Source organism: Cariama cristata, unplaced genomic scaffold (genome assembly GCF_000690535.1).
Source record: "Cariama cristata isolate BGI_N322 unplaced genomic scaffold, ASM69053v1 scaffold9588, whole genome shotgun sequence".
NCBI lineage: Eukaryota > Metazoa > Chordata > Aves > Cariamiformes > Cariamidae > Cariama > Cariama cristata.
Genome location: NW_009629499.1, coordinates 61,912 through 89,829, shown reverse-complemented (window position 1 = coordinate 89,829; position 27,918 = coordinate 61,912). Strand labels below are relative to the sequence as shown.

The 27,918-nt window shown below is 42.9% G+C and overlaps 1 protein-coding gene across 1 annotated transcript in view; it reads left to right on the top strand.

Annotated features, from left to right (window-relative positions):
- The window catches only part of SH3PXD2A (SH3 and PX domains 2A), a 182,044-nt gene that overhangs the window by 139,000 nt on the left and 15,126 nt on the right, over positions 1-27,918 (top strand). Inside the window, exons 6-7 of the mRNA XM_009705187.1 lie at positions 14,533-14,646; positions 19,138-19,221. Of these exons, the coding sequence (XP_009703489.1) occupies positions 14,533-14,646; positions 19,138-19,221 (198 nt within the window). The remainder of the gene's footprint in view (positions 1-14,532; positions 14,647-19,137; positions 19,222-27,918) is intronic.

The following is a 27,918-nucleotide window of genomic DNA, read 5'->3' as shown; positions in this document are numbered from 1 at the left end:
CCTGAGATTTTGTCTGGATCATCACTGAGGTTTTTCTGGGACTCCTGGAAGGTGTTGCCAAGGTAACTGCAGAAGCTGAAGTGCCAGGGATTAAAATCTGACTAGACAAATGTTGCAAGGCTGCCTCTTTCCACCTTCCTGTCACCTAAATCTTCAACCAGTATCTTGAGAAGCAGGTTAGATGTCTATGATAATTCCTCAGATATTGCTGGCCAGTGCCTGTGTTTCTGGAATAGCCTCCAGTCTGTAACTTCAGCTATGGAAAAAAAAGCCATATTCCTCGGAATGGGTAGCCTGGTAAAGGTTGTTAGGCATAGCGTTGGTGAACCAGGTGATGTAGCATTAATGGCCTGTGAGATGCAAGAGGGCAGACCAGATGTTGAATCTCTGTTGGAATCTTAATTTTCCTTCAGCTTCAAGTTGAGATAGCTTAGAGTTGAGATAGTACATGCTGGCAGTTGACCAACAAATCTAACCTTTTGTAGGACAGAGATTTAAGCTCTTAATTTTAGCACCATGTAAAACTGACTTCTGAATTTTATTAAACCAATTCCTGTTACTGTTTGACATCTGGATGAACTTGCACCTTAGCAGGGCGGATTGGGAAGATGTTGTTTTAGAAATAAAATCAACAAGTTAATACTGCATAATTAATACTAACTAATAATTAACATGAGCTACTGCAAGTATAACATGTGGCCATTCCCAAAACAGGGACATCAAAAAGCTTGTTTTGTGCTCCCAGCCCATGCTATGTGTGTTGGTACCAGGCAACCCCACTCACTGACTTACATTAGCAACTGGTGACAAATAGGTCGGTCAAAGGTGATCTCCATGAAAGAGCTGCGCTGTATCTTATTGTGGGATTGAGGGACATCAGGAGGCTCTTTGAACCTTCAGGAGGTGTCAGTTACTAGCCAGAAGATTGACTAAGAAATTCATCGGGGGACTGGTGTGCCTTGGAAGTGGCTTACCTAACACCTGTTGTTGAGGGTCTCTGCATAAGTTAGAAGGGCATTTGGAAGTGATGTCCTTCCCAAAAATGTGGTCTTGTTTGCCTTCTGCAGGCTGCATTGCATGATGTTTTGCTGAGCTGGAGTCTAAGAATTTGGTGTGTGTTGAAGAGCCCATGCAAACAAGAGAGGGGGGTAGATCTCTCTGAAATGCAGTGGGAAAACCCACTCCCCAGTAGGGATTTAGCAGCTACAGGAGTATGTACTTTTCTTTCTGCCCAGGTTGGGTTCTTCTCACTCTGTAATCCTTGCCTGCAGCCCTTGGGAGCGAAGCATGCTGAGGAAGCTTCAAGTCATTAGTCATCCTAAAATGTGCTAGTAGTCCAGTTGGTCTTGCTGGAGGTGTACTGTTGCATGTACTTCACGTTAGTATTGCAGCGCACTCCAACTTACCCTTCCAAATGTGCACACACAGTCACTAAATGGGATGTTTTGGAATACGTTTTCAGGGCATATAAGCTTTTGTTAAATTGTAGCTTTCGAACATCGTAATTAGTATGTGAGCTAACAGACCTATCCAAAGACTTACTTATTGTCCAGGCTGTTTTACATTGCAAGAGCCATGCTTCTGTGATCTAGTGTTTGTTTTTTATGGCAGTGCCTAAGGCCCAGCTGAGATCAGGGTCCTGTTGTGCTAGACATTTAGGCTTTGTCTCCAGAGAATGGAAGTCTACATAAGGGACAGACAAAGGAAACACTGTTCAAATTTGGGTGGTGGGGGAGGAGAAGGGAAGTAACTAAGACTTGGAAATTGGGGAGGGAAAAACTCCTCCCATGAAAAGAATTGGTATGGTTCTCAGTTCTCTGGCAGAGAACTCCCCAAAGCTAGGCCAGCTTCCCAGCAGCAGGACCATCCTCTTTCTCAGCTTGCAGTGAACACGCAGCCTCTGTGCTCCATCACTGAGCTTTCCTAAAATAAGAAGGGGAAAGCAATGCATTTTGGGGGAAGGAGGAAAAAAAAAGGGGGGTTTTTTTTGTAAGGCCATCAAACTGCCAAGAGTGAGATCCTGAAAAGTGCAACGTTGCAGAATGCCTGAACTCAAGGTTTTTTGCAATGTTAGCATCAGAGCAACTGGGGAATAGCAGTTGCCTGTGCAAAGAAAGGAGGAGATACAAGGGAAGTGTAGTGCTTGCAGCAGAATCTAACCAGGGGTAGTTACAGGCAGTCTAGCATGTCCTCTTTTGGTAGCCTCGTATTGGGGAGAGAGAAGGATTTAATCTTGCATGCACTCATAGGGTAAGCTTAAGTGACTCCCTGTTGAAAAGATAAACACTATGTCTCTATATCATCTGTCTAACAGGTTTAGGTAATCCCTTACGGTGCTGCTTATTTATTTTAAATGGTGCCGTATTGTATAATGCATGTGTGTTTGTAATGGAGGGTCTGCAAATCTCAGCTTTTTGCCCAAGGACAGCATTACTCTTGCCCTTGTTTCATGGTTGATTTATTCCTAATGGAAAGGAGTAAGCCTCACAATGATATATGTGTCTTGTCTCAGCTCTCTGAAATGTGTGGAGATTGACAGCTCTTCTGTTGGATCTCACATCATTAATTTGCCTTGCTAACCTTTATTTAGCATGAGAAGATTAACCTCAGTGATTATTGCCAACAAATCTGTGCTAAGTGCCTGTTCTGGCTTTGTTAGATTAAGCTTGAAGAGACAGAATGGAGAGTCAGAAAATGAAGATGTTTAAATATTGGGACTTTGACTTACTGCGCACTTAACCGTGCCTTCCTGGAGGCAGACTGGCAACTGAGGCCACTGGCAACCCAGCCTTTCTCTATGAAGGTGTTAATAGGAATGTTACTGTTGATGTTCCCGTAGTGCAAGACTTACTCAGTGAGGTGTTTGTAGTCTCTTGGGGCAGAGCAGTTCTTTGCTCTGAGTCTAGGCTGCCTTTCCAGGCTGTGAGGAGCACCAAAGGCTAAATACCAGTCTTTAAAATCAATGTCCCAGGTGAGACAACCAAGCAAGCTGTAGGTAAATCACATCCTTACTACCATGTAGCAAAACCCCTGCAAAGGTGCTTGAGCTAAGCCGGAATGAGTAGAAACAAATGCTTGGTTACCTGGCTGTGTGCAGAGCATTTTCCGCAACATAAGAGGAGTGCTTTTGCTCTGAGGTGGGAAAATAGACATCTTACAAGAGGTTTTTGCCTCAGTAGCTTTCCTGTATTCACCTGCTTCTTTTGTGCTGTTAGAGCTCATGGAACCAGATACCCCAGTAATTCCTCCTTGGGTTTTTGAAGTCTGTGTGGATGAGCTCAGTTATCCCCTTCCTAAAGGTGACTGTCCCCTTCTGTTTCCACCTGCACAGGCTGTTGTCATTGTCTGGGTCTTCATGACAGATAAAGACAAAAGGCAAACCTTTTTCCCCGCTTCTTTATTCTTCTTTCAGTTTTCCATAATTTACCCAAAATGGGGCCAGTTCAGCTTTCTGCTGAACAAAATACAGTAACAAATCTTAAGTTTCTGAATTTCAGAGAAGCCTGGAAAAACTCTTCAGAAAATACTGAAGAGATTACATACTGGGTTTGTAATCTCTTCTGGGGAGTGTCAGTGATACTACCTGCCCATGTTATGTCCTTGTTCTATACAACATAGTTCATTAATTGGCAGCCTGCTAACGCACCGGCTGCTCTTGCAGCCTGCTCTTCATCACTCTGGTACTCATTTCCGAAGCTGTCATTTCCTGCAGCCTTGTGCAGGCAGCTCTTTGAGGCTCAGCTCCTGGGGTCACTGCAGAAACACGGCTTGAATGGAGCTCAGGAGAAACGCAATAAAGCGGTGTTGGAGGGAGAGCAGAGTGTTCGGTTTGGCTTACGTCAGTATTTGTGATAACGTACCATCTGGGCTATAATCTTGCCAGATCTAGCTAATAAATAGAGCTGGACAGAAGTTGTATTCAAACGCCAGAGCTTCAAGGAACAGCCAGGATATGGAAATGGCAATTTGTGAGATGGTTATCCGAGCGCTGCAGAGCGGTGCTGCTCTGCACACTGTGCTGGGTGCTGGAAAACCTTTAGCAGGAGTATTGTGGTACAGAAGGACCCCATAAAAGCCATTTGTAAACGGCAGGGTTTTTAGTCTGGTGACTGAGCTGTACTTAAGACTGAACTATTATCACCATTTGGTTGCTTTTTCCTCTGATTTCTGTTGGGTATAGTATAGCCTTTGTTCCTTGCTTTAAGTTCTTGTCCAGTGTTGCCCTGTTCTGTCCCAAGATAACCAAAGTCTGCTTCAGAGATGGCAGATGTATTTTTGACTGAAATATGGGATTCCTGTATGATTTTGACTCTAGCACCTGGAATGCTGTTTAGTACTCTACTAGGATGATTCATAGTCCACAGAGTCTCTTTTTCGTGATTCCGTGTGGCTTTGAGAATTTCCCAGTAACCAACTGACACCATGTTCTGTACAGACTTCAGAATAAGAAATTAAAACAAAAGTGACTTTTGTCAATCTGTGCAGGAAGTAAATATTGGCTATTCTCTGCTGCCTGTGAAGGCCATTTCCTATCAGCTGGGGCTGGGGGTCGGTAACTTTTTTAAACCACCAGGAAGTAATTTGTAATCTTTGGACAAGATTACTATGAGGCCCATTTGAAAGCTTATTCATGTTTTCCTAAAGAAAGCTTGGACGCAAAATGTGTTTGCTTTAAGATTAAGTCCTGTGAATGTAAAGGAAATTACTTGTGAGCTTGACTGTTGCACCCTGTTGGCTGACCATGGAAAACACAACCCCGCAACTGGTGATGACTAAGAGAGTCTCTGTTTGCTCCTCGGGCTGAGCTCCCCATGCTCCATGGTGCGGAAAGCCATCTCTTTGCGTGCATTTACTGTAATCAGTTGTTCGTGGCTCTGGAAAATCTGCTGCAGGAGCAGACTGTGCTGGCTTAGGCTTTCTGAAGGCAGTGGGTTACTCATCTGCTGCCAGGGTCTGGGTTTGCCCACCTGATTTCTGTATATTCTGTGCAGTGTGCTGGAGGAGTCCTCTGTCCATGCCCCAGCCAAACCCACTTGTGGTTGGGAGCTCTTATGAATTGTTGATTTATGTAAACATGGTGCCTACAGTAGCACTTTGCCAGGTTCAATAAAACCTTGAATCTATAGATTTCCTTTAAATGATGGGCTGCTGGAGAGGAAGTTGGGGGGACAGGCTTTAGGAGGGTAGGATGTGGATTTATTGCTTAGAGACACTAAAGGAGATACAGGACAGAAGTCTGTTTGGAAGTAGAAGATGAAAGACTCTGGGCTGTAATCAGAGTAAGGAAAGTGCCCCATGAACTTACATGATATGGGAAGATGTACTGAAAGACATTAGCAGCAGTCAGTATCTTCACTGGTCAACTTCTGGGACCTGCTGAAGTAAAAAAAAAAAACTTTGAGGAAGGGAAAGAAGGAAGGAAGACACTGTCCAGTACCACTGGTTGCCCATAGAGACTTAATGTACAACTTTTTATACTGGCTGTTAAGTCTGTGTGCCCTCTAGCAATCTTACCTTGCCTTGTGATTACTAAAGTCACAAAGACTTGATCTTGGAAGGATGGACGTAAATCTCCCGCTTTCCAAGAGAAAAAAAGATTGCAAGAAGAGGTGAAAATTGATATGTAGTATGACCAGAACTTGAGGTCAGACAGAAAATCCTGTTTCTAAGCAGATCAGATGATGAAAGGAAAATCTGTGATCAGTAAACAGGTATTTTCTGTAATAACTGAGTTGGTACTGTTTGTTGGATGGCAGGACCACATTAGCCAGTATACCAGTGCAAGTTACTAACCTCTTGAAAGCCGTTGGGCTATGAGAGTACCTTGTTTTACTCCAGTTACTGTACAGTACTTGGTATTCACAGGCTGGCAGCTGTAGCCAGACTGCTTGCACAATACAGTATGCCCACCTAAAGATAGCTCTGTTCCTTGTCATGATGGATGAGATATTTCCTCTGCACAAAGCACTCCCTCTCTTAGTTTCTTTTGTTCCTATACTGAACAAAGGCTGTGAGCTGCGAACACATTGGGCTATGTGGAATGCAGCTCACATTGCACAGACAGTTTCTCCGTTAGATGTTTTTAAAATCAAGTAAAGCAGGAAGGGAAAGATTATTTTTAATTTATTTTTAGAAGGCAATAGGATGTTTGAGCCTTGGCAAACTTTTTTTGCAACTTCTTGGGTGCTGACTGGCCTATAGAACTGGCTGGTTTCATTGCTTTGTGGATCCCCTAATTTCAGTGGTCTGGGGATGCTAACCAACACCTTGAGCATGGTGGCTGTGTATGGTGGTTGGTGTTGGGTCTGAAGTAGGGTTATTTATTTATTTATTTATTTATTTTTATTGGAGTTGGCCATGGGCAGGCTTAGCAAGTGGTGCTTTCCTCTGCTTCTGTCTTGGGGAGCCCAGGGTACTTAACAGTTTAGGGGAAGCTACTGACCTGGAGTGTAATGGGACTTGATTTGGGATTTACAGGCAATGTCCAAGACTTTTCCATAGCTGTTAATTAGTAGGTAGTGCATTTACTCCCTTACTTTAAGGACACAATTTGTGTAACTTGTACTGGATTATATGATGGCTTTGTGGATGTACATGCCAATTCTTGAAAACGTGTTTGGCAGATTCCTTCATTCCAGCTGTGTCAATACACAGATCTGAGGTTCTTATTTTTAACAGGGAGGGGAAGCCCCTAGGTAACAATTTGGCCATAGCAAATAGCTGCAGATACAGCACTTGGAGTTTGTAACTATCGGTTTGTATTATCAGAACCCAAAGATAAACTGTGTGCTTTACTTAACAACTGCCCTGCCTGCACACACACATGCAGACAAGAAGTCAGAACTGTAATGAGAGATAAATATGTAAGTATTTTGCCAAATGTGCACCTCTGGAAGGCTTGTCATCTACTAGAATATAAGATTTGAACAAATACAGTAATGTGGTATTTCCTAGTTGTCTAATACTCTGAATATCCATCGTCTCTACTAGTGATGTAACCCATAAAGTATTAGAGCTGAGTTGTATATTATCCAGTTTTCTCTTTTCCCATGAACTTTTCCCATGTTCTGAACACTTCTACTTTTTCCAGAAGTATGAGGAAACATGGTTCCAATTCCAGTAGAAGAGTAGGGTAATATGTATTTGAATGCAGAGGTCAGGGTGTGAATTTCTGCATATATACATGTGTGTTTATGCATATGATGTGATGTGAAACCAGTCCAAGCAAGCTAGATGTTTAAGCCAGAATCTGAGATGCACTTTGGGACTCTGTATCAAGCACTTAGGTATAGAACTAGTCAGCTGCTTTTGGTCCAGGAAAAACCTGTGTGGCAGCAATAACTAAGGTATTTATTCACATGTAGTGGGCCCTCCATGCCAGCCAGCTCTGCAACCATAGGAACTGGAGTACAGTAGCAAAGGGACATGCTAATAGCACAGCTGAGAAGTCTCCATCTACCAACACCACAAGATTAGTAGTAGAGGTAGAAGAAGACAACAGACTGGAAGGATTAGGATAGCAAATCCATAACCATATAGACTTGAAACAACATTGTTACCTTAATAGCCAGTCATTGCAGGAAAGGACTCTATTCTCTCCCACATATGTTACAGCACCCAAACTCTAGGATTCACTTCTATTTTCCTTGAACTCAGTAACACCTAAAGTGATGCAAGGAATGCAATTCCCTGTGCTACTGCTGAGTCCTAAGCATTTGCAGTTACTATCAAATATTGGTGGAGAACAGCAAACCGTGGTCTCAGCTCTTAGCCTTTTGTTCCAACTTTTAGCTCCATAAGGCAAAATGCTGTTCTGTTAATAGCCAAAAAGTAGTATCAACAGAGTCCAGTCTTCTAGAAGTCTCCATCTCCTGCTCCCCATCTTCTCCCTCACCTGAGGAAGCCCTCTTCTCAATGTTATTTCCATCACCAAATTAAGCAAAAACTACTGCAGCCTGTACTCTGAGAACACAACTCAGCTTTCAGATCCTCCCTAAGGAGGGAAAGAAAAGTGTTTCCAGGAGCATTCCATGCGTGCTTTGGGTTGTCAGGGTTCATAAGTGATGCTCTTAAAGCTGAGTTCCTATTCGATTTTTGTAGTGACTCCTGTAAATTTTAGTTGAATGTTGGAGCAAGACACAGGAGTGTGCAGCCTCCCTTCCTTCTTCAATGTGTTCTCTTTTCACTAAATAATAAAACTATTACTCCAGTTTGAATATTGAGGGTAGCTTGCTAGGCAGAATGTAGCCTGTGGCTGTGTGACTACTGTTGAACAGCAGTCAGGTGTGTGGTTTCTAATGTATGCCCTGTCAGATGTTGTGGCATATTTGGTACCAGGAGAAAAATGTTTGCTTATTACATTTCAAATCTTAATTATTTTCTTTGAGAAGAGAAGCTCATATTTCTTAAAAAAAACCCAAACACACACACACACACACAAAAACCCCACACAAAAAAACCAACAACAAAAAAACCACAAACAAAACCAAAAAAACCCCCAACCAACCAAAAAAGGTAATGTCTGTGTTTTGTAATTCTTCATTCAGCTTGTATTGCTATGATAGAAAATCTGTTTTATAACCCACATAGAAGCTCCAATTTCCCATGCTCGGCTACCAGGACAGGAGTGACAGGTGTGATCCTTTTTCTTCTTTTCTCTCACATGAGAAAGCTAACAACTCTGCCCCATCACAGTGCTGTGGGGCTCTTGGGGTATTTCATGAGAAAATTTAAAAAATGCTTGGAGTTAAGCAGTAAGTTGGAGTCGTGAGTTTTATTCCTGAATTCCTAAAGCAGCACTTGGTACCTAGAGTGCAACCACAGTAGTTGCAAGCAAGATAACAACCTTCGCTCTTGACTGTGAGAGCAGTCAGGCACAGATATTTGGGGTTGCAACACTTTTCAAATTGAGGCTCCTGTGGGAAGTGGAGTTGCCCATGCAAACCATGCTTCTAGTGCGTAGCTCTAGGATGTGAACTGGCTGGAAGGATCACCGACACATGGTTGAACTGGAATCCTAATGTGTGGCCCAATCTGCTTTGGGTATGGCACATAAAGGGCTGTGAACCTGTACTGTGGATCTTAATTGTATTCAAGTAGGACGTCTGCCACAAGCATGTCTTTCTTCCTTGGGCATGTCTTTCTTTGAGACCCACTTCCATCTTTAAAACAAGACAAGCATTGCTTTGTGGTTGTGGTGACTGCAGTGCACACAGGCTGGGAAAGATTATATGTTTAAAGATAAAAGCTGCCTTTAATATTTCATCAACTTTAATAATTTATCCTGAGACAACAGCCTTAGTCTGTGCAGTGACTCACGTACAGGCTTCTGTACCCCAAACTGTTGTCAGCTCCATGCAAGGAAAACCTCTTGCAAATATCTCCATATTTAACAAAGATGCCTCTTCTGTGAATCGTAAGGACAAAATACTCAGAAATCGGACACTGGCCTTCATATGAATTCAATGCTTTCCACCCAGCACCTTTGCCAAGTGTGTGGGACTGAAGGAGCCTTTTACAGAGAGCAGAGCCAGCACATACAGTGATAGTGTCTAACAGCATATGGACACTATGGTGAATTTTTAGGAAGTGGGTGTGAGAATATGCTTACTGCAGAAAATCCCTCTTGCAAAATTCTTCTTCTGATGCCTTTATATTTCGGCTTCTGCATATTCTTTGGAGGTCTGTCGAAGGCAATTATAACTGACTTCCCTATGCGTATCAAATATACATGTACTGTGTGGGAAGAGCTCTAGAGGGGTGGAAAAAGCAAGCACCTTCATGTGCACAGCAAAACTCCTACCTTAGCTGTTTTTTAATGAAGCAGATCACATCTCTGAAGGAAAGTAATCAGCTGTTGGCGTGAAAAAGTCTGTTTTGTAGGACAGTTTAAGGATTTGGATCAAAAAAACACTCAAGAGATGGTTCCAAGGCAGAAGGACTTAAAAAGGAGCAGCTCTGAAGCCCACAGGGTGCATGTCAAATGTACCAGACTGCTGCTTGTGTAGGATTTTTTTTCAAGACTCTTGAGAGATGGAGTGTTATTTAAGTATTTGTTTAGAAGAATGCGTAGTCCACTCATGCAGGAGAGATTCCCATTCCGTTTTACAATGTTTCTATCCTTCTTGTTTACTTCAGTTAAACCCATAAACTGCCAATCAAAGCTAACAGAGAAACTAACAGCTGAGGGGAGAATTAGAAACCAGTGTTCAGCATGATCCCGAAATTTTTTTTTAGTGATTTGTAGCATCTTATGATTAGGCAGACTTCAACAGAAATAACTGCTTTTCCTGTTGGTGTGGAGAAAGGGACAATATTGAAGCATGGATGGGTGAAGAACACATGTAAACATGAGCAAAACTTGCATAAAAGGTAGTCCTTTAACTATGTTCTAGTAGTTTCCCATGGTGTGGGTTGTGGATGACACTTGCTTAATTCTTTTGCTTTTTCTAAAGCTTTTTGGGGAGAGGACTGAGAATACAAGTAAAAGGAAGAACGTGATTTTTAGAGTCAAAGTATTTTTGTCACTTATTCACTTTCAAGTGTGACCAGTCTGTCTTGCAGTCATCATCTTGCCATATGTATGTATGCGTGGTAAGTGGAACGTTTCATCTCTCGGTAACTGTTATAGCTCTATGCTGAAAATGCCTGAGAGTTATCAGAGTCTAGATAGACTCTTGAGCATAGAGACATCTTGGCTATTGCAGCTAGGGATGCTGACAGATGCTAACCAAAGAGTCAGTGTATGTGGGGAGAAAATTGCACATCTACCTTAGAAATTCATATTCTTGGATTAGTATTAAGGCAGGATTTGGAATAAGGCAGTGAAGCTCAAGCTGAGCTTGGTCCGGGCACAGTGGCTACAAGTCCCTGTGTGCCTTCTGTGAGGCTCAAACTCCCTTTGAATCCTCATCAGGCATGAGGGCTAATGAGTCTGTCTAGATATCTGTGCCACATCAGCTTTAGAGTTGTGTTTTGATGCCTGAGAGATAGGGGCATCTGAAAGGGTTAACTCAAGCTGCAAAGCACTGCCTAATTTTTACAGATGGTGTGAGCGCAAGAACGAACCTCAGACTGGCTTGGCAGTGCGCAGAGATAACTTTACATAATTCCCTGCAGATGTTGCTGCAGAATGGTTTTAATAATGAATTGTGAAGTTGAGCTCAACTCCAACATAGAGGGAGAACTCAAAATAAATGCAATGTTTTGTTCTGTTTCAAAAGCAAGTTTTCTAACAACGTTTCTGTGATGCTGTGGGTTGGGAAAGATAGCAGGGGAGGGGACAAGAGATAGTTTGTGCCATTATAGCCATGACTTTCTGCAAACAAAGGCCACTCTGGCTAATTTGTCTGCAAACCATGAACCCCCATGAACCTGGGAGTTGGGGGGAAAGGGTGATGAGACCAAATGGCAGCTGCCGTAATGCTTCTGATGAAGGGATGCTGCAGAGCAAGTGCTTCGTGATCAGCTGGGCAGGGTTCTGCAATTCGTGGCTGTCATGCATGGACTGCGTTGTGGAACTTGTCTGTGCTATAGCCATTTTCTGCTAGGAGCTTGTCAATTCTTGCACCATGCTGTAATTTCCTTTCTCTAAGGTTATGGCTCGGACGTGCCATCATAATTCAGATTTTTGCCTCATAAGGAGCGAGCTGCCTCTGCAATGTCTGCTCGGCCACTCAGAGACCTTGCCCGTTTTGCTTGTGAGCATCCATTTTTGACTTCTCTGCTGCTGGGGGGTGCTGCTGGAAGTTTCTCAGGCTTCTTAGTTGTTCAGGCTGTTTAAGTAAAACATACTTTCTTTTTCTGTGGACGTGCTATTCCAATGAGCTGCATTAAAGCCTTTCTTTTGTCCTTCTGAGAAGTGAGCTTGAAATGGGAGAATTGAATTCCAGGCCGGGGGCTGGTTTTCTCTGAACCTGGACAGATGCTGCTGCTTTCTCAGTAGGTATAGAGGCTTCTCATTTATTCTTTATCCTTGCACATAGTTTATAAAGGAAAGCTTTAGAAAGAAATTATAACTTTCATGAGCTCTGTGGCGATTAAGAGCTTTAATCTTAGTGATGGCTTGAAGAATCAAAGCAGAAACCTCGCTTAGACTGTTAAATGCTCTGCACACTGCAATGGATTTGGTTGAGTTACTTGACTGTAACCTACCTCTCGTGTGACTTGACCTCCAACTGGTACATGGGAGCCTGTTCGTAAGATCAACGGAGTCGTGAGGTTTCCCTGCCGATGCCTTTCAGGAACTGGGAATGGCAGTAGGGAGGCACGGCGATATGGGGGAGGCATGTGTATGCAGGCCCAGGCGTGGGGGTGAGGGGTTGCCTTTTAGCAGGGAGCCCTGTTTAGATGGATGGAGGCTCAGCTACCTTATGGCCCCAAACACAAGACTTAAACTCAGCTCTGAGGCCACAATGCAGCTCAGTGAGCCAAACTGGAGGAGCTGTGTTGTGAAATGGGCTAGCACTGGGTCGGCGTCAAGGCTGTGCGATCCAGCCCTCCAAAGACGGTTTTACCATGGTTTGAATTTGGCTCAAGCACGTGTTTTTAAGTGTAGGCAAGTCCTTTTTGCACGATTGTGTCTAATTTCTTTCTGAGGAAGAGTTTATATAAACTATTCCAGTCTAATTGATATCAGCTGAAAGCCAGCTTCTGACATTTTGTGCCTAATTATAAGTGTATGTTAAACTGTGTTTGCTACCCATGTCGATACGTTACTAGTAAAATAAGGAACAACCATGAAGGCATGTTTTTGAAACGGTCTGGCAGATCCTGCATGTTCACTGCTGTGGGCTTCGTGGCAGGAGAATCCACCTCCTGCTGAGGGGGAATAACTAAATTTAAACTTTCCAACCATGAGCCTTGTGAAGCGAAATTTCCAGACCTCTGCTGGGCCAGAAAATGGAAAGCCATGTCTGAGTTTTGAGAGTAAATAAATAGAGCTACCTAGCAGCTGTGTGGTGGCAAGTGAGGGGTTTGTTGCTTGGGGTACATTGTCTCCCAGCCACAGGCCCCAGGGAGGAAACCAAGGGTTTGTAACTACTGTCCTCTGGTAAAATCTTCTGTGACAAGATTTGGAACGAACTTGGGTGACTTTTAGTATGAACCCTGGAGCATTGCTTCAGCTAGGTTTTTTTTTTTTTCTTTCTTTCTTTAAAGAAAGTTGCATGTTGCATGGTGGCAGAGCCCAGCGAAGCCTCCCTTCCCCTTGCTGGGCCCAGGGCTGTGGCCTCCCAGCTGCGGGAGGCCTACGTGGCCCTTGCACAACTTGGGGCTTTGGCCCATGATAAATTAACTAGGGTTTTTTTTGTGCCCAATCTATTTACAGACCAAGCTGTCTTGTGCCTGCCTTTGCTCATCACAGGCAGGCTTGGGAGTCTCCTGTGAAATTTGTTGGGTTTATGACAGCCACTAAAGTCTGTAGACTCTTTTGAGGTGCACGTACAGAAATAACTATTTCCTCAACTCCCTTTGGGGAGGCTGAAGGACCGGTGTTGAATAGTTTGCATTGTTCTGACAAAGCAACTTGCATTTTTGAGGGAGCCTGGGAGATTGTAGGAAAAAATAGAAATAGTTTACCTGCTTGGCTTTTTATTGTCCTGTATCTTAACCCTGGCGTTACCTGAATGGAGCAGAATCTAGCTGTCTGCATATCTGAGAGCAGCAAGCTCTTGGGTGAGTGAGTCTACATCAACACCAGTGGAGGATTCAATAAATCAATGTAGCCAAGCAAGAAAAGAGGCAAGGATAGTTATGGTTGTGATGCATTTAACCTAGAGATGTCTCACCTGTAACTTTATTCGACCATCCATGGATGTGACCTAAAGATAATATCCATTTAGTTGGTGAATACTTAACATTTTCATAGATAGTGGTAGAAACTTGAATGATCAGGTGGGAGGACAAATAACTGGTGCTTATGGCCTGAAGTCATGTTTTAGTTAGCTTTTCTCTGCTATTTCTGTTCTGTGCAGTACTTTCCAGGGCATTGAATTCAGGTCATGTTTGTTAAACACTGGCTGTAGTGACAAGTGCTCTAGAAGCACTTACTATTTTGTATCCTCTTCTGAAATCTGTGCCCTTCTAAAATATTTCCATCTTTTGACTTCTGTGATACATCATGTTAGGATTTGAGCAACATTTGTGCTATTTCTCGTATGTTCACATGCACATATATACACATATGAACTGTTTTGATACTGTAGATGTACATGTTTCAGGACTTGTTTTGAGAAACTGAATTTGAGAACTCAAATCAGAGTTGTCATGGATAAACTTCAGGTTTCTTAAAATAAACTGATGTGTGCTCCATTGAAAACTTTTTTACATGAAGCCTGCCTGCAAACTCATTTCTCACTGTTGAGAGTATCTGACAGAAATGGTATAATAGGACTAAATCCCCTCTCCTTCTAGGAGGCTGAATAGGAGGAGAGTAACTCAAACCTTCACCGAAGCTGCTGACTCTGTGCCGCCTTCTCAGTAGCATCTTGCTCCTCTTAACATTGACTGAGCAACTTTTACTTCTTTTTGTAGGTTGGTGGTTTGTGAGCACAGCAGAGGAGCAGGGCTGGGTCCCTGCTACATACTTGGAATCCCAAAATGGAACCAGAGATGACTCTGATATCAACACATCCAAACTTGGCGAAGGTATGGAAATCTTTTTGTTATCAAGGAGAAACTGGTATTCACTTGCTTTATGCTTTTCCCCTGCACAGGAAAACTTCGAAAACTCTTGCTGGCACTCATGGCTGTTAATCCAGTGTAGTCACCTCTTCTCCCATCTGTAAATAAATTGTTGCAGAAGAAATTGAAGTACCATGCCTGTGATCGCTTTGTGACCATCTAGGGATGTCAGTGTGACAAAAGGTCAAAAGCTGAAATGCTGCTCATTTTAATACCCCTAAAAAGCATACAAACAACTTATGTGCAAGTCCAAGCAGTATGTTCTGGTAGAGGTCTTGGACTGTCATGTCCGTGGAAGGAGAGAATTTGCATGGCTTGTTTGCAGAAATTACACAAGTGAGAGCGTTTAATTGGAAGAAGATGCTTGTTAGAGCCACAGGCCATTAAAAGGAGTGAGATTTAACTTTAATGGCTGCTTCTCATTACAATTTTTTTTAATTAATCCTTGAAACTAGTTTCACTGCTGTTTGCTGTGGTCTATGATTGTGTGGAAAGGTAATTTTATTTGGTGTGGTCTCATTCTATTAAAACTGAGATGCCATTTGTCATGTATATGTACTTAGCTGCGCTCATTTTTGGCTAAAGATGCTTAATTCAGCTTCCAGAAGTGGAATAGTACAACCTCACATGTTCCTCTGTTCCATTATGAAAGACTAACCACATCTTAATGGACTTCTCATGTAGCAACTGTGTACAAAGGACACTTTTATTATGATTTGCTCCATTCTAATGAATCTCTTGCTAAATTTCTAGGTGCTCTTGACGTGACACTTATGTAAAATGTATGTGGAAACTCAGCTGGCCTTTCCTTAGCACAGGCAGGAGGCTTAGAGAGGTGTCGGGGTGACCATCTGCCCATTAAGATAGCACACAGGCAAAACATAACTTTGTGCTGGGCCCCAAGGGTGACATCTGTGGCTTATTGAATTCTTTGGCTCTGTAACTCATTTTTCTCTGCTCAAAGCTACCCATATCCTGGGTCACTTAGGGTTTAGAGACAGACTGGCTGTAGACTGGTAGGCCAGGAACCAGTGTGGTATGATGCAATATCTTAGCGGATGCAAAAGCAGTTAGTAAAGTTTCCCTGTTAGAAAGAACAAAAACTTACTGCTCTTTTCTGAAAGAGTTGAAGAATGCCTTGTCTGTAGCTTCCTCCCTTTTCCTGACTCTTAAATATGGTGCATGCTTGACAGCCTTATTGCTTAAACTGCTTTCATTTCAAGCTGTCCTCTGCCTTTCATGTTGCCCTCTGGAGCATACTCTGCACAGGGCTGTTGCCACGCAGCAATCTTTCCTGGGTAATGGAAAATCCATCTTTCCTTATCTTTTTCCTCTGAGTCTCCTTTAACCCATTTCACTGCTCTCCTCAGCTATGGTCAGCAGTCGTGCTCCTTGCCTTACTCCAAATCCAGATACACTGAAACCTGAGACTGTTCTTCCCTTTCTGTTCAGTTCCATCTCAGTGACAAATCTAATTGCATTAACTCCACAGCTGCTTTGATGTGCCCCAGCTTTTGGTTGCTTTTCAGTAACTTTGTTTTATGTTATTAACCACATAAGCTGAGACTTTTGTTCTTTGTTCCCCCCCCTTCCAGTTCTTCTTTACTTGGGCTTTTCTTCTCCTAATAGTTATTCCATAAGAAAGAACAACTCAGATTCACTCTCTAAAAGAGAAGTATATGAAAGTGAATATACTTACACAGAAAACTTGCCAACTGTCTCTCAGTAGGCAGGAGAAGGGGGCTCCAGTATAACTGAGGAGGAAGGCACTTTAAGTGGATTAAGTGCCCTAGCCTCTGGATTTTAGAGTTCATACAAGTTTCAGAGTGACTCCTGGAAATGTTGACCTCCTGCAACTGTGCAATCTGTGCTCTGCCTAATTTGAAAGGGTAGAAACACTCATGTAGGGAGCTTTCTGTATCAGCCTCTTGGCCCTCTCCATTTGCAGCTGGCCTGGAACAAGTCCACAAGCCAGGCAGACCCAGAGGTCTGCTCTGCTGTGGCAGGCCCTTGTAAAGATAAGGAGGTGCTGAATGCAACTTACTAATAATGCTGCCTCTACATAGCAGTAGTATTTCCATGTGTCTCTTTAAATAGCCTGTTCCCTGAGAAAGACAGAAGTGTTTCCTCCCTGCATCTGAGCCTGCACAACATCTTTTGTCAGAATGAGGGTAGACAGTCGACTGCTACCTAGGCCTGTGTTTAGACCAACGCCATCTTACAAGGCTTGGAGAACATTCAGAAATCAATCTAAAGAAACATTTGCAGCCACAGGAGCTGTTAAAGTAAACATCTTAAAATGGTCTCTGGAAAGGTTTAGACTCTTGTTGATAAATAACCTTTCTGGTGACTAACTGTGGCATGACCAACCAAGTCGAAGTCTGGGATCAAATGGCGAAATTCAGTATTGCTGAGGAGAAAAAAACCTGACTTACACAAAAGCAGCATTGTGATATAAAAGGGCTATCACTGGGGATAGTCATATGTTGTGAGGTGGACACAGCGTGGTGGATCTGTGTGATCTACTGTGTTCACCGGGTGCTCCTGGATGGCTGAATCCTCCTAACTCCTGGTGTGAGCAGGGAGCTGTGAGTGACTGCTCTGTGTTGACACCTGAAGCAAATTTCTGCCCCTTCCACACCACTCTTGACTGCAAGCCCTTAAGTTCAACATCTTTCATTTCCTCCCTTCTTAGATATAGAAACCTCCTAATGCAGGTAGCCTGACTGTGAATTCAGCTTTAGCTTCTCTCTCTGCTATAATCTGTATGTCTAGTGAGGTGTCCTGTGTTGCCTCTTGTGTAGCATGTGTGTAACTGGCAGTCTAATGTCCTGTTCATTTGGAGAAAGGCACCAGGTTAAACCAGTTCATAAGAAAAACATTACCAGTAAGGAGTGAAGACAGCTCATCTTCTGTGCCACCATGGACTTCCAAGAGGATCACTGATTTCAGTTAGCCAAAAACCCAGTGATCTATAAACTTGAAATCCGGCTCCTCTGAAAATTTGTGGTTCTTTGGCATGGGATCAAAGAGGAAGTACAGAGTACCATGAACTAGACATTGTGTTTGTTCAACACCACTCACCACATCTCGATTTAGGGTGACTAGGGAAGGTTTAGGCCTTATAGCAAAGGGGAAATTGAGAGAGTAAGCTGGCTGCAGAAGTCTGGTCTAAGCCCTGGACAGATATAAAGGGCAAAAAGGCAAAAGCTGTTTTGGGGAAAGCTATTAATTTTTTCACTTGTTCAGCTAATCATTCCCCAATCAAATAATTTTGCTGTACCTTATTGCCTACAGAACATAGTTCTAAAAGTCTGCTCTCATGAGTATAAGGATGTATTCCCCAAATGAGTGTATGTAAGCTGAATTGAGTGATTAATAATGATGTGATATCAGAGTTTGTGGACAGCTTCCCAGCATCACTAGCAACACAGTTGTGTTTGCACCTTAGTGATAGCTAAAGTGTAGTATTTTGCATTGCTTTGTGGCAGCACCAAGCACCCTTGTAGAATCTGCCAAACCAGCGTGGAAGCCCTTGAATGGAAAAAGGGAAGTGTTTGTCTGTGTTTCTGTGCCAGTCCAATGGTTCCTGTGTCATTCACACCTTCACAAGCAGAAGAAGGAACTGAGTACAGTTCTGTGTATGCGATCCAGAAAATAAGTGGTGTCCTCTGTGCACAGCTGCTCTCACAATGCCATTTCCATAGGTGTCTTGTCTTTGTTTATATTTTAAGCATAAATTGCTGTTTCAGCATGTAACTAATTTTTAGTTCTGGCTTGTTAGCTTCTTGAGCCTGCTCAATAATTGTGAGGTTAGGTTTTTCCTTATATTTTTAATCAGTATATTAGAAGTTTGGATCATGAGAATTAGCTGTGGCAGTGATTTTGAGTCATGTGTTGCAAGCAAGGAGACATCAGACACTTTTCACTTGGGTTTTGTTCCTTAGTGCTGCTGTTACAAGTGAACTTATATATAAGAAGCTGCCTTTTGGTTTTTTTCTGACGATTTAGTTTATAGTTGATAATTTGCTTAGAGAGGGTTAGAGCCCTGATGGGTTTGATGTCATGTGCAATAGACTGAATTCTCCAAAGATCATGCAGCCTAGCTAGTAGGTGCTACAGCAATGATGTTGATCTGTCCTGCTACTGCAGCCTCCTTAGACAAGTTGTCATTGTGCAGCTTGTTTTGGGGTGTATGTATGTCTTTGGGTTTGGTTTTTTTAAGGAAAGCCAATAGTAAGAGTGGCAATTTGTGACAGTTCAAGATGGTTCATGTTGCTCAGGCTCAAGAAGCTAACTTGTTCCACTGTACTATAAAAACTAAAACAAAATGTCTGCATCCCACCTCCTGCTAACAAGACCAGTGCTTGTAAATGTCATGTTTTGTTTTTATTCCTCACCCTCCCATTATTTTTTTTCCTTTTTTTTCTTTTTTCCATCCATGTTCCAAACTAGTTTCTAAGCGACGCAAGGCTCACCTGAGACGCCTGGACCGGCGATGGACGCTGGGCGGGATAGTCAACAGGCAGCAGAGTCGAGGTGAATTAATAGCTTCCTATGGCACCAACCCCTAAGGGTGCACCAAAAGCCATGCTGTAGCTTCAGCTGTTGTGCGCCAGGGTCTGCACCTTTGGCACTCTGGTAGAGAGAGGCCAAAGCTCCAGAGTTCAGATGTGGATTTCATACCTGATAGCTTAAGAGTGTCTTGGAGCCGGGGTTAGGCACCCCAAGAGCTGGAGGCTAATAACCAAGGGTAACTCTGTAGTCTGACTCCTTGTGCTGCTTGGGGAAGCTCACATCTGTTGTGTTTTAACTTTGGGCATATTTGTACTCAGTCTTTCCTACCTCAGTAAGGACAAGTGATACTTTCAGGGCTATTAAAATGAGAAGAATGCCAAAAAGCCATGGTCAGAGATGTGCGCACTGGAAAAGTGCTTGGTGTGGAAAGATGAGAATCATTCCAATTTCAGTCCCCTCTCCCTTGCAAGCAGTGCTTGGTACTAAAGACAGACTACTTCTGAACTTTTGGGAACTTTTGGTGTCAGTCCAAGGTGTTTAAAATGCCACCAGTAGCAGCTTTTTTTTGGTTTTTGGCTTTGGTTTTTTTTTGCTTTGCTGGTCTGACAGGGAAGCGTGGTAGGGTAGAGGGAACACCTTGTGTTCTGAAGCTGTGTTTGGGTGAAGTCTGAGGAATCTTCCAAACCAAGCATTTCTCCAGTGCATGTGAATCGTCTTTCCCCGAGTAAAGATACCACTTTCTATCTCCTCCTCCCCTTCTTGCAAGATTGTCCAGATATTTTCATTGCACTTTAAAAAGGAAGGAGGTGGAGGGAAGCACCATTTGCACCTCTGTGTAACTTTCAGACAACCTTACTGAGAGGATGGAACCAAATGTAAGCACAAAAGCTTTCCCAGTTTAGGAAAAGGTGCCTTTTCCTACCAAAGACAGAATGTACTTTTAAAGCAGCAAATTTATCTTCTGGATTTGGTGGCAGTTCTATGTGCAGACTCATGTGTGTGTCAAGCACATAGAACTTTTCAGTGACCTTCTACCTTTGCCTGAAAGTATTGTTGAGGAAATCAAAATAACAAGAGGGTCGTTCTTCCTACTGTAGCTTGACCCTGCAGCAACTGGAACTACCCTTGGAAGACAAGGTCTTGCTGCTCAGTCACCAAATACACCCTGGAGGCATTAAAAAAAGAACCCCAAACCCATAAGCACACATGCTGGCTTGTGAAAAAGCGCTTGTGCTTATTTCTGTACATCAAGACTTTGGGAGCTACTTATTTTGCATTGTCAAACTGCCAGATGCTTCCTGGCAATTTAACTGAGAGAATTTCTGGGAATCAGTTTTCTAAACAATTTGTTTACTAGTTTGAACAAATACATCCTTTCGTATCATACCACACTGCAGACGAAGCTCCCTAAAATATTAAGACTGCATGATCAGTCCCTTAGCATAGTCGACTGGTAAGACTCAAGGACCTAAGTTGCATTCCCATGTTTTCCCTCTTGCAGTCTTATGCCCACCATCTGCGTGCATATTCTCCAGACCTGCTGTCTGACCAGCGTCACAGTGTCTTCCCTGGCAGTCTTCCCCACCACAGGCTCCCCTAGTCTCTTCCATCCCTGCCTTTTTCTTTCTCCATAGCAGTTTCTTCCCTATTAAGCCCAAGCAATGCTGGGTTTTTGAGTGTGTTAGAGAATATGTGCTTTATCTCAAACTAAATCTTGGCACTTGACCTTGGCACAAACTGCAGCATCTCAAGGTTTCGGGCACCCTCTGTGGCTGAGTTGCTTCTGTAAGTTCTCTCCAATGCATTTCAGCAACAGCTAACCAGGCTGGCTAGAAATGAGCTATTTAATGTAATCTGAAATACTAGGTTAGGGGAGTCTTACAAGAGCAGGCTCATTGGAAGTAAAGAAAGTAATTGAATGCTTGGGGACAGGTTGGCGACAGTGGCTTCATCATCTGGCGTAGCTGTAGCCTGTACAGACATCTATGCCTTCCAAACTGTAGTACTTGTTTAAAGTATGAGTCTGGGTGTCCAGTCCGCTGATCTCTAACAGATCACAGTTTATGTTAGGTCAAGAGAGATTCTTTCTCCTTTCTTTCCCTCCCATCCCAGCCCAAAAGACTTCTAAGAAGGCCAAATTTGGGTGGGTTTGCACTGAAATGACAGAATACATGAAGTGTACACACACATCCCCCTGCCAACCTCAAGTCCCTGCTCCAAAGCACAGAAGAACTAGAGCTGCTCAAACAGGGGGCTGCCAGAATTGTTCAACACAGGCAAAACAGCTTCCCTTCCCCCACTTGGCCTCTTCCTTGGAAATAAATTCAATTAAACATTTTGGCTGAAATTCTTCCCACCCAGCGATATTCTGCTTGAGATAGTCCCTGCTGTTGGAAGGGTTAGCTCCAAGAGTTCACTGGAGTTTAAAAGCAAGCTGTAAAGGATGCTTCCCTTTATATTTATGCTTGGGTACCACTAATAAGCATTTTTACTAACTAGGTCTATGATAGAATCACTTAAAAGCCAGAGCTGAAGGAATTAAGTATTGTTTCTGAAGGCCAGGATTTTCTAAGTGACTTGTATGTTAAAAACTCTGGGAAAGCCTAAGTGCAGTAGGGAATGGTGTCTGCTTCCCTGTTACGGACTGCCTAATGGGGGGGAATTATCAGGGGTAACATATGGCTTATTTATTTCTACGCTTTCAAAGCCATTTGAAGAGGCTAAGTATCTCTGAACTTCAGATATTTGGGAGCAATATTACTGGGTCTGTGAGTAAGAAACATGAAAGACAAATTATTGAATATCATGGTAGTGCTCCTTTTTTAAAGTGGAAAAAAATCTGCCAAGAGAACAGCTGTAGTCTGTTTTTACAAAGAGAAACAGATGACATTTGTTGCTGAACTTTTCTCTTTAAAATGGTCCATGGTGTGCCCAGATCTAAGAGATTACATTGGTTTATGTTTCTTATGTAGCTGCAGAGCTTGGGGTTTTTTTAAATGTTAAATGTTTTTAAATGTGGTACATTTTCTAAACTTTTGTCTATACATTATGAAATTCCAATAATACAAATATAGATTGTGAGAAGCCTGAATGTTTGTAGTTTTCCTCCATCCTGACACTTGTTAGACCTGCAAGCTGCACAGTTCATGTTCTCTTGTACCAGGTAAAATGCTAATTCTACACATGCATTTATTTGGAACTTCCCCTGGAAGAGGACTTAGGATTGTTTATAGGCTAATTTCATGAGAAGTCACTTGTGCTATTTCAGTTTGATTGGGGAAAAGTGGGGGTTTACATGCCTGTTTTATATGCCAGATATCTGACGTAAGTTATTGCTGCTTTGGTTTTGTGCCCAACGCTTTCAACTGGAGCTGTTACAATGCAGGAAAAGTACCTTAAAGTTATTCATATCAACAGTATAGTGACATGGGCTGAATTTCTGCCATATGAGCCTATTATTTCAGAGTAGATGCAAGCACAAGAGGTAAGCTATTCAATGAAAGAGTTAAAGTTAGAACTTGGAAGCCAGAGGTCTTCCTACTGCTTGCCTAATTTAGGGAGAGAGGGAGCTTGATGGGGAGAGATGGACAGGGCATAGAGGGAAGGCAGCTGTGTAACCCAGTGGTCTTGATACTTGAATGCCATCTCCTAGCCTGGGTGGGTCGTTCTGCAGCCAGTTTTCTAGCTGTGGAAAGAGCCCTTGATCAGTATTAGTAATGCAGCCTGGGTGGTGTGCTCGAGCACTCTTACCCTTTCCTGCATCCCACCAGAGCTGCTCTGCCCTTTGCGACTTTTCCCTTTGTTTTCACTCTTTTTCCCTGCTTGTCCTTGATGCTGGTGAAATGCTTGTCACTCACAGCACAAGGCTGCTTTGCTGTGCTAAATCAAACCAGCACAGAGCAGCTTCAGACTTAGTTTGTTCTTTCTTTTCTCCCCCCCCATGCTCTGTGCTCCAAGAAAGTAGTAAATGTTTATTGCCCCTTGCTGGTTGAAGAAAGAGCATGTGCAATACAGAACTGTTTACAAGAAATGTCATTATTGTTCTTTTCTGTCTGTTGGCATGAGGTTTTCTGGGGTTTTTTGGGTGGTTTTTTTTTGGTTTTTTTTTGTTTTTGTTTTTTTCAAAAAGGGAGCAGGGGGGGAACAGGACAAAGGCTGAAGAGCTCCTGTCTGCAGATGAACACATTTGATAACTGTGGACAGCTAGTTTCTCTGCTGAATATTTAGACAAGTAAAACAAAGTCCATGTTGAATTAATGCATTGCTTTCTGGAACAGAGAGACTTTTTCCAGAAGCAGGTCTGACAAAGGGGGGGTGGAGCGGAGGAGTGGGGGAGGGCGAGCTCAGACTGCTGACTGAGGGGAAAGTATTTTGAAAGAAAATTCTTCTGTGGTTTGGAAGATGTAGGGTTGGGGCTCTTGTATTTTGCTGAGAAATCGTTAATTGGATAATTCCTAGCCCAGTTCCCCCCTATCCCCACCCGTACCGGCATATCAAACAAGGATGGGGTCACAGAAAGTTGGGGGCATGTACAAACACGAGCTGAGCAAAGGAAATTACTCCCTTACTTGGTTGGCTCCTGAAGTGCTGCAGATAACTTCCACGCTTATTTATGGAGGCAGAAAAAAACAAACTTATAAAATATAGGTGAAGGAGAGGTATGCGAAATGGAGCGCTCAGAACTTGGAAGCAGAAACGTATGAGTGCTGGCCATTTGCCTGGGAGAGATGAGACTGATTATGCAGGGCTGGAAACGTGCACGGTATTTTAGCTGCTTAAAGGCAAGGTTCCTGTCCCAAATAGTTTACAGCCTAAACAAAGAGAAGGAGATCTGTGCGTCAAAGGAGCCTGGGCAAGTGGCAATTTGGCATGCATCTTATTATGACCAAAGGGTTTTTCACAGTGGAAAGTGATATTTATTTGGTTTTTTTAAAAGCTTTTAGAGAAGAGTTAAAACTAAACTTGTTTGGCAAGGCAGGAAGTCAGGGTAGGTAAGGCTTATTTTAGGAAGGATTTGAGAGTTTCAGGTTATTTGATACCACGGAGGAGGGAGCCTGCTCAGGTTGATCAGGCATCATAAGAAAGGCATGGGACTGAGTGGGAAAAGATGAAAGGATTTGGAGGAGTGGGAAATCCAAAGGGAGCAGAACACATGAGAGTGTGTAGTAGGATATTAAAGCAAGGCACAGCACACAGGCTTGAAAATTCAAGATGGGACAGCTGAATTGGGTATACACTTGGTAGGCATCTGGCTGAAGTACCACAGTGCTGCTGTGCCAAGAGCCTTCAGCAAGAGCAGTGTGCTGAAAGGCTGGGAAGGGAGCAAAGGAGGCAGGAGGTGGCTGTGCAAAAGAGGTTGAAGGGCCTGATCAGGGCTCTAGCGGTAAGGAGCAGCACTGATAGAGGATTTTGAAGATGTTGGGGAAGGGAACCGTTACCTTGGTGATAGACTAGGAGGAATCTGAAATAACCAGTGCCAAGGGAATCAGGAAGATTGAATAAGGAAGATTTGGAAAGAGCTACTGAAGCTTTACGTTACAACTCAAGCAGTAAAACCGCAGGCCTGCTTTCTTTGACCTGACAGTAAGTATAAATCCAGACAGCCAGAGGAGGGACCAAGTTGCCTTCTAAAGACACCTCATAACTTTAACGTGTAGTATGTATGTGTGTGTGTGTGAGCGCACATGTAAAATCTGAAATTCTGGCTTGACAGATGGGATTGGAGGAGCCTCACAGGCTGTCAAGTTCAGTGTCTTACTCCATCAGACAATTAGGTATGGTTTCTTCAGGAATGGATGGAGCTTCATCTTAGCTGTTCTGAGCTTTTTCCTGTGGGATAGGTGTTCTAATAGGTCACCTGATACAGAAAATGCCATGCCCAAAGACTAGAAAGTCTTCGAGATTCCCCTTTTACTACTAGACAGAAATACAGCAGATGAAACAGAAGAAAACCTATTTGGGTGTATGCTGTTTAAAGGGAGTGTTATGGAATGGACACATCTGCTGACTCTTTAATTACAAGCTGCAGTCCTACACAAAAGGAAAAAACACAAAGCACTGTTGTCATGGTCTGCCATTATCCAAACATAAATGTCATTGACATTAAGTCCTCCTAAAATTTAACAAGTTAAATGTAGCACCCCTAGGTTTTTTTCCAACCAATATGTTGTATCTTAGCCATTGAACAGGCTAGGCGAGACAAAAGTAGTATTTCAGTCCTCACTACACTTTGGCTGCAGAGGTGACCTTTTACTACTTGTAGGCACCTTGGCAATGTTCATCAGGTCATCTTGCTCTGCTGTAAATCATATGATGGTTTAAGAGGTGTATTATAAATCCTATTTGTGCAAAAAGTTGCACTTTATTAAGTTGCATCTTAAAACAGGTGGGGGAAGACCTGTGGGCACTCTTAAACATTCCTGGCCTGGTTTTAGATCAAGTTTCATATGGGTTGCCTTGACTCTGCTTCAGGCAATCTCAGAAATAGGCCTCTTTCCTCAGAATTAAGTGAAGCTGCATTGAAACTGGCCTGGCTTAGTACAGAAAATAGTTTTACACAGAGCTTGTGGTGCCACTACTAAAAGAACCAGCCTCACTTTCCGCAGCACCTTCCCTTCTCCTTTATGGTCATGCAGATCTGCAATGAACCAAACCGTACTTAGGGTCATACTGACTTCTCCTTGGCCAGGTTGGCTCAGGTCCATCTCATGGCAGAGTTACAAACTGTGCAAGGAGAGGTGGCGGGTGCAACGCAGGATGAAGGAAGGAAAAGGGAATTGTCTCAGCTACTGCAGCACTAGGCATGCATTCAAAAACTGTTTTTAAAGCAACCTTTTAGTTTTAAGGCTATTGCTATTTGTGTATAGGAAAGACCTCAGCTTGGTAGAACACGGTTATGTTGCTGGAGGGACATGATGGTGGTGTTGCTTTGGGTTTTGTTCTGGTTTTTGCCTCTTCTATGGAGGGACATTAGATGTCTGTGGGTTGTGAAGGAGTGACCCATAACTCTCAAATACCACTGGCTTCCTTGTACCAGGCCTATTGAAAATAACCTAGTTTTGTACATCTGTACAAACCACATACTATGCATAGCTGTAATGCAGGGCATTGTACAGTTCTAATGTTTTGTCCTGTATATAAGCACACCTCCCGCTGGACTGCAGCAACCTGTGCTATACTTGCTGGGGGGAAATCTCAGTTGCTAGAAAAGGCGCTCTCTCTAGTATTGTGTTACAAGGATGTGGGAATTGTCCTCTGCTGTCCACAGTTTTCCCGGTGATCTACCAAAATCTGTCTATATTTTGGCCCTAAGCCTTTACTGTCTTTCTTCAGGAGACTTTAGTTAGAACCAGAGTAAAATAGAAGCCTGCCTTCCTTTGGGAAGGAGAAAAGGAAAGAGGAGGAAGATTGATAGGGAAGTGAGGCTTTGGAATAACTACTGGACTGAGCACTGGGCTGTCGGGGTGTCTGGGAGGGTTGGGCAGAGCACAGCTACAAGCGAGTGGTATGAGTCGAGTAGTCCAAACAGTGCAGAAGTTCTTGTTGTGCATGTTTTAAATAGTGTCTGTGTCTAGGGAGGAGGGAGAATGACACGTACTAATGCTTTCCTTCTGAGCTAATTGCGTTGCGGTTGGATAATGTGTGATGTGACAGACTTGTATCGTAGCTCTTTGCCAGACAGGCTTTGCTTCTTCATGCGTGCCTTGTTCAGATTTATTAGTGCAGCTGAATTTCCAATAGAGTACCTCCGTCAGTTCAGCTGGGGGAAGTTATCTTTGACTTGCAAATTAGAGGTAAAGAAATATCAGTTAGGTTGGCTAATTGAACTATTCACAGATCTCCGGGTGTCACATGCTAAGAACAGAAGTGCCTTTATGCCATTTTCATCTTGAAGAGGTGTAGGACTCTCATCCCATTATTTCCAAAGTGCAGCCTTTTAGCTGATGTATGTGCTTTGTAGCATGTAGTAAAGTTTATTCTGCCCACTTGACCTCAACGGTGGAGTTGATGTAACAGAAGCTGCAGCTGGGGAATACAAATTATACTTTTGTTTGTATTTTTTTGCTGGTAATTGTTAAGTCAAAACTTAACGAATCAAAATTAAACACTTTTGTATTCTCTGTAGATCTGGGCATACAACTTTGATGGTAGGTCTGAGATGGTTCACTAACTTGTGTTTTATACCATTGCCTGTCATAGTATCTGAATGAAACCAGCATGGTATTTCAGATTTGTCAATGTGACTCAGAGCAGTGTCTTTCTACTTGCTGATGCTCTGCTGATTCTCTCATGAAACCATTTATCTGTGTTACGTCTTTCCAGTAACTTTATGTATCAGTCATGAAGTGTCAAATGTCTTCCCTTAAAGACTTTTGAATAGTAATCTGATACGTTGAATGCTGCATCAATCCTCTTAAGTGACACATCCACTGAAAGCTCTACTGCTCCCTTCAGGAAATCTTGGTTTATACCAAACATCCACTGGCTAGAGATACAAAACAGAATTACACTTTGGTTGCAAGGGGCCCATATCTCCAGAATACTGTTTAAGTTACAAACCTCATGTATGCTTGTGATATCCCCTGCACCACTGAAAGAAGCCAAACGTGTGTAATCTTGAAAATGGCTGTAATTTTTGCTGTGAAAGCACTTTGCAAGGGAAAATTGTAATGGTGGCTTCCTGGTTTTGATCTGTAGGCTTAAAAATAGAATGGCTAA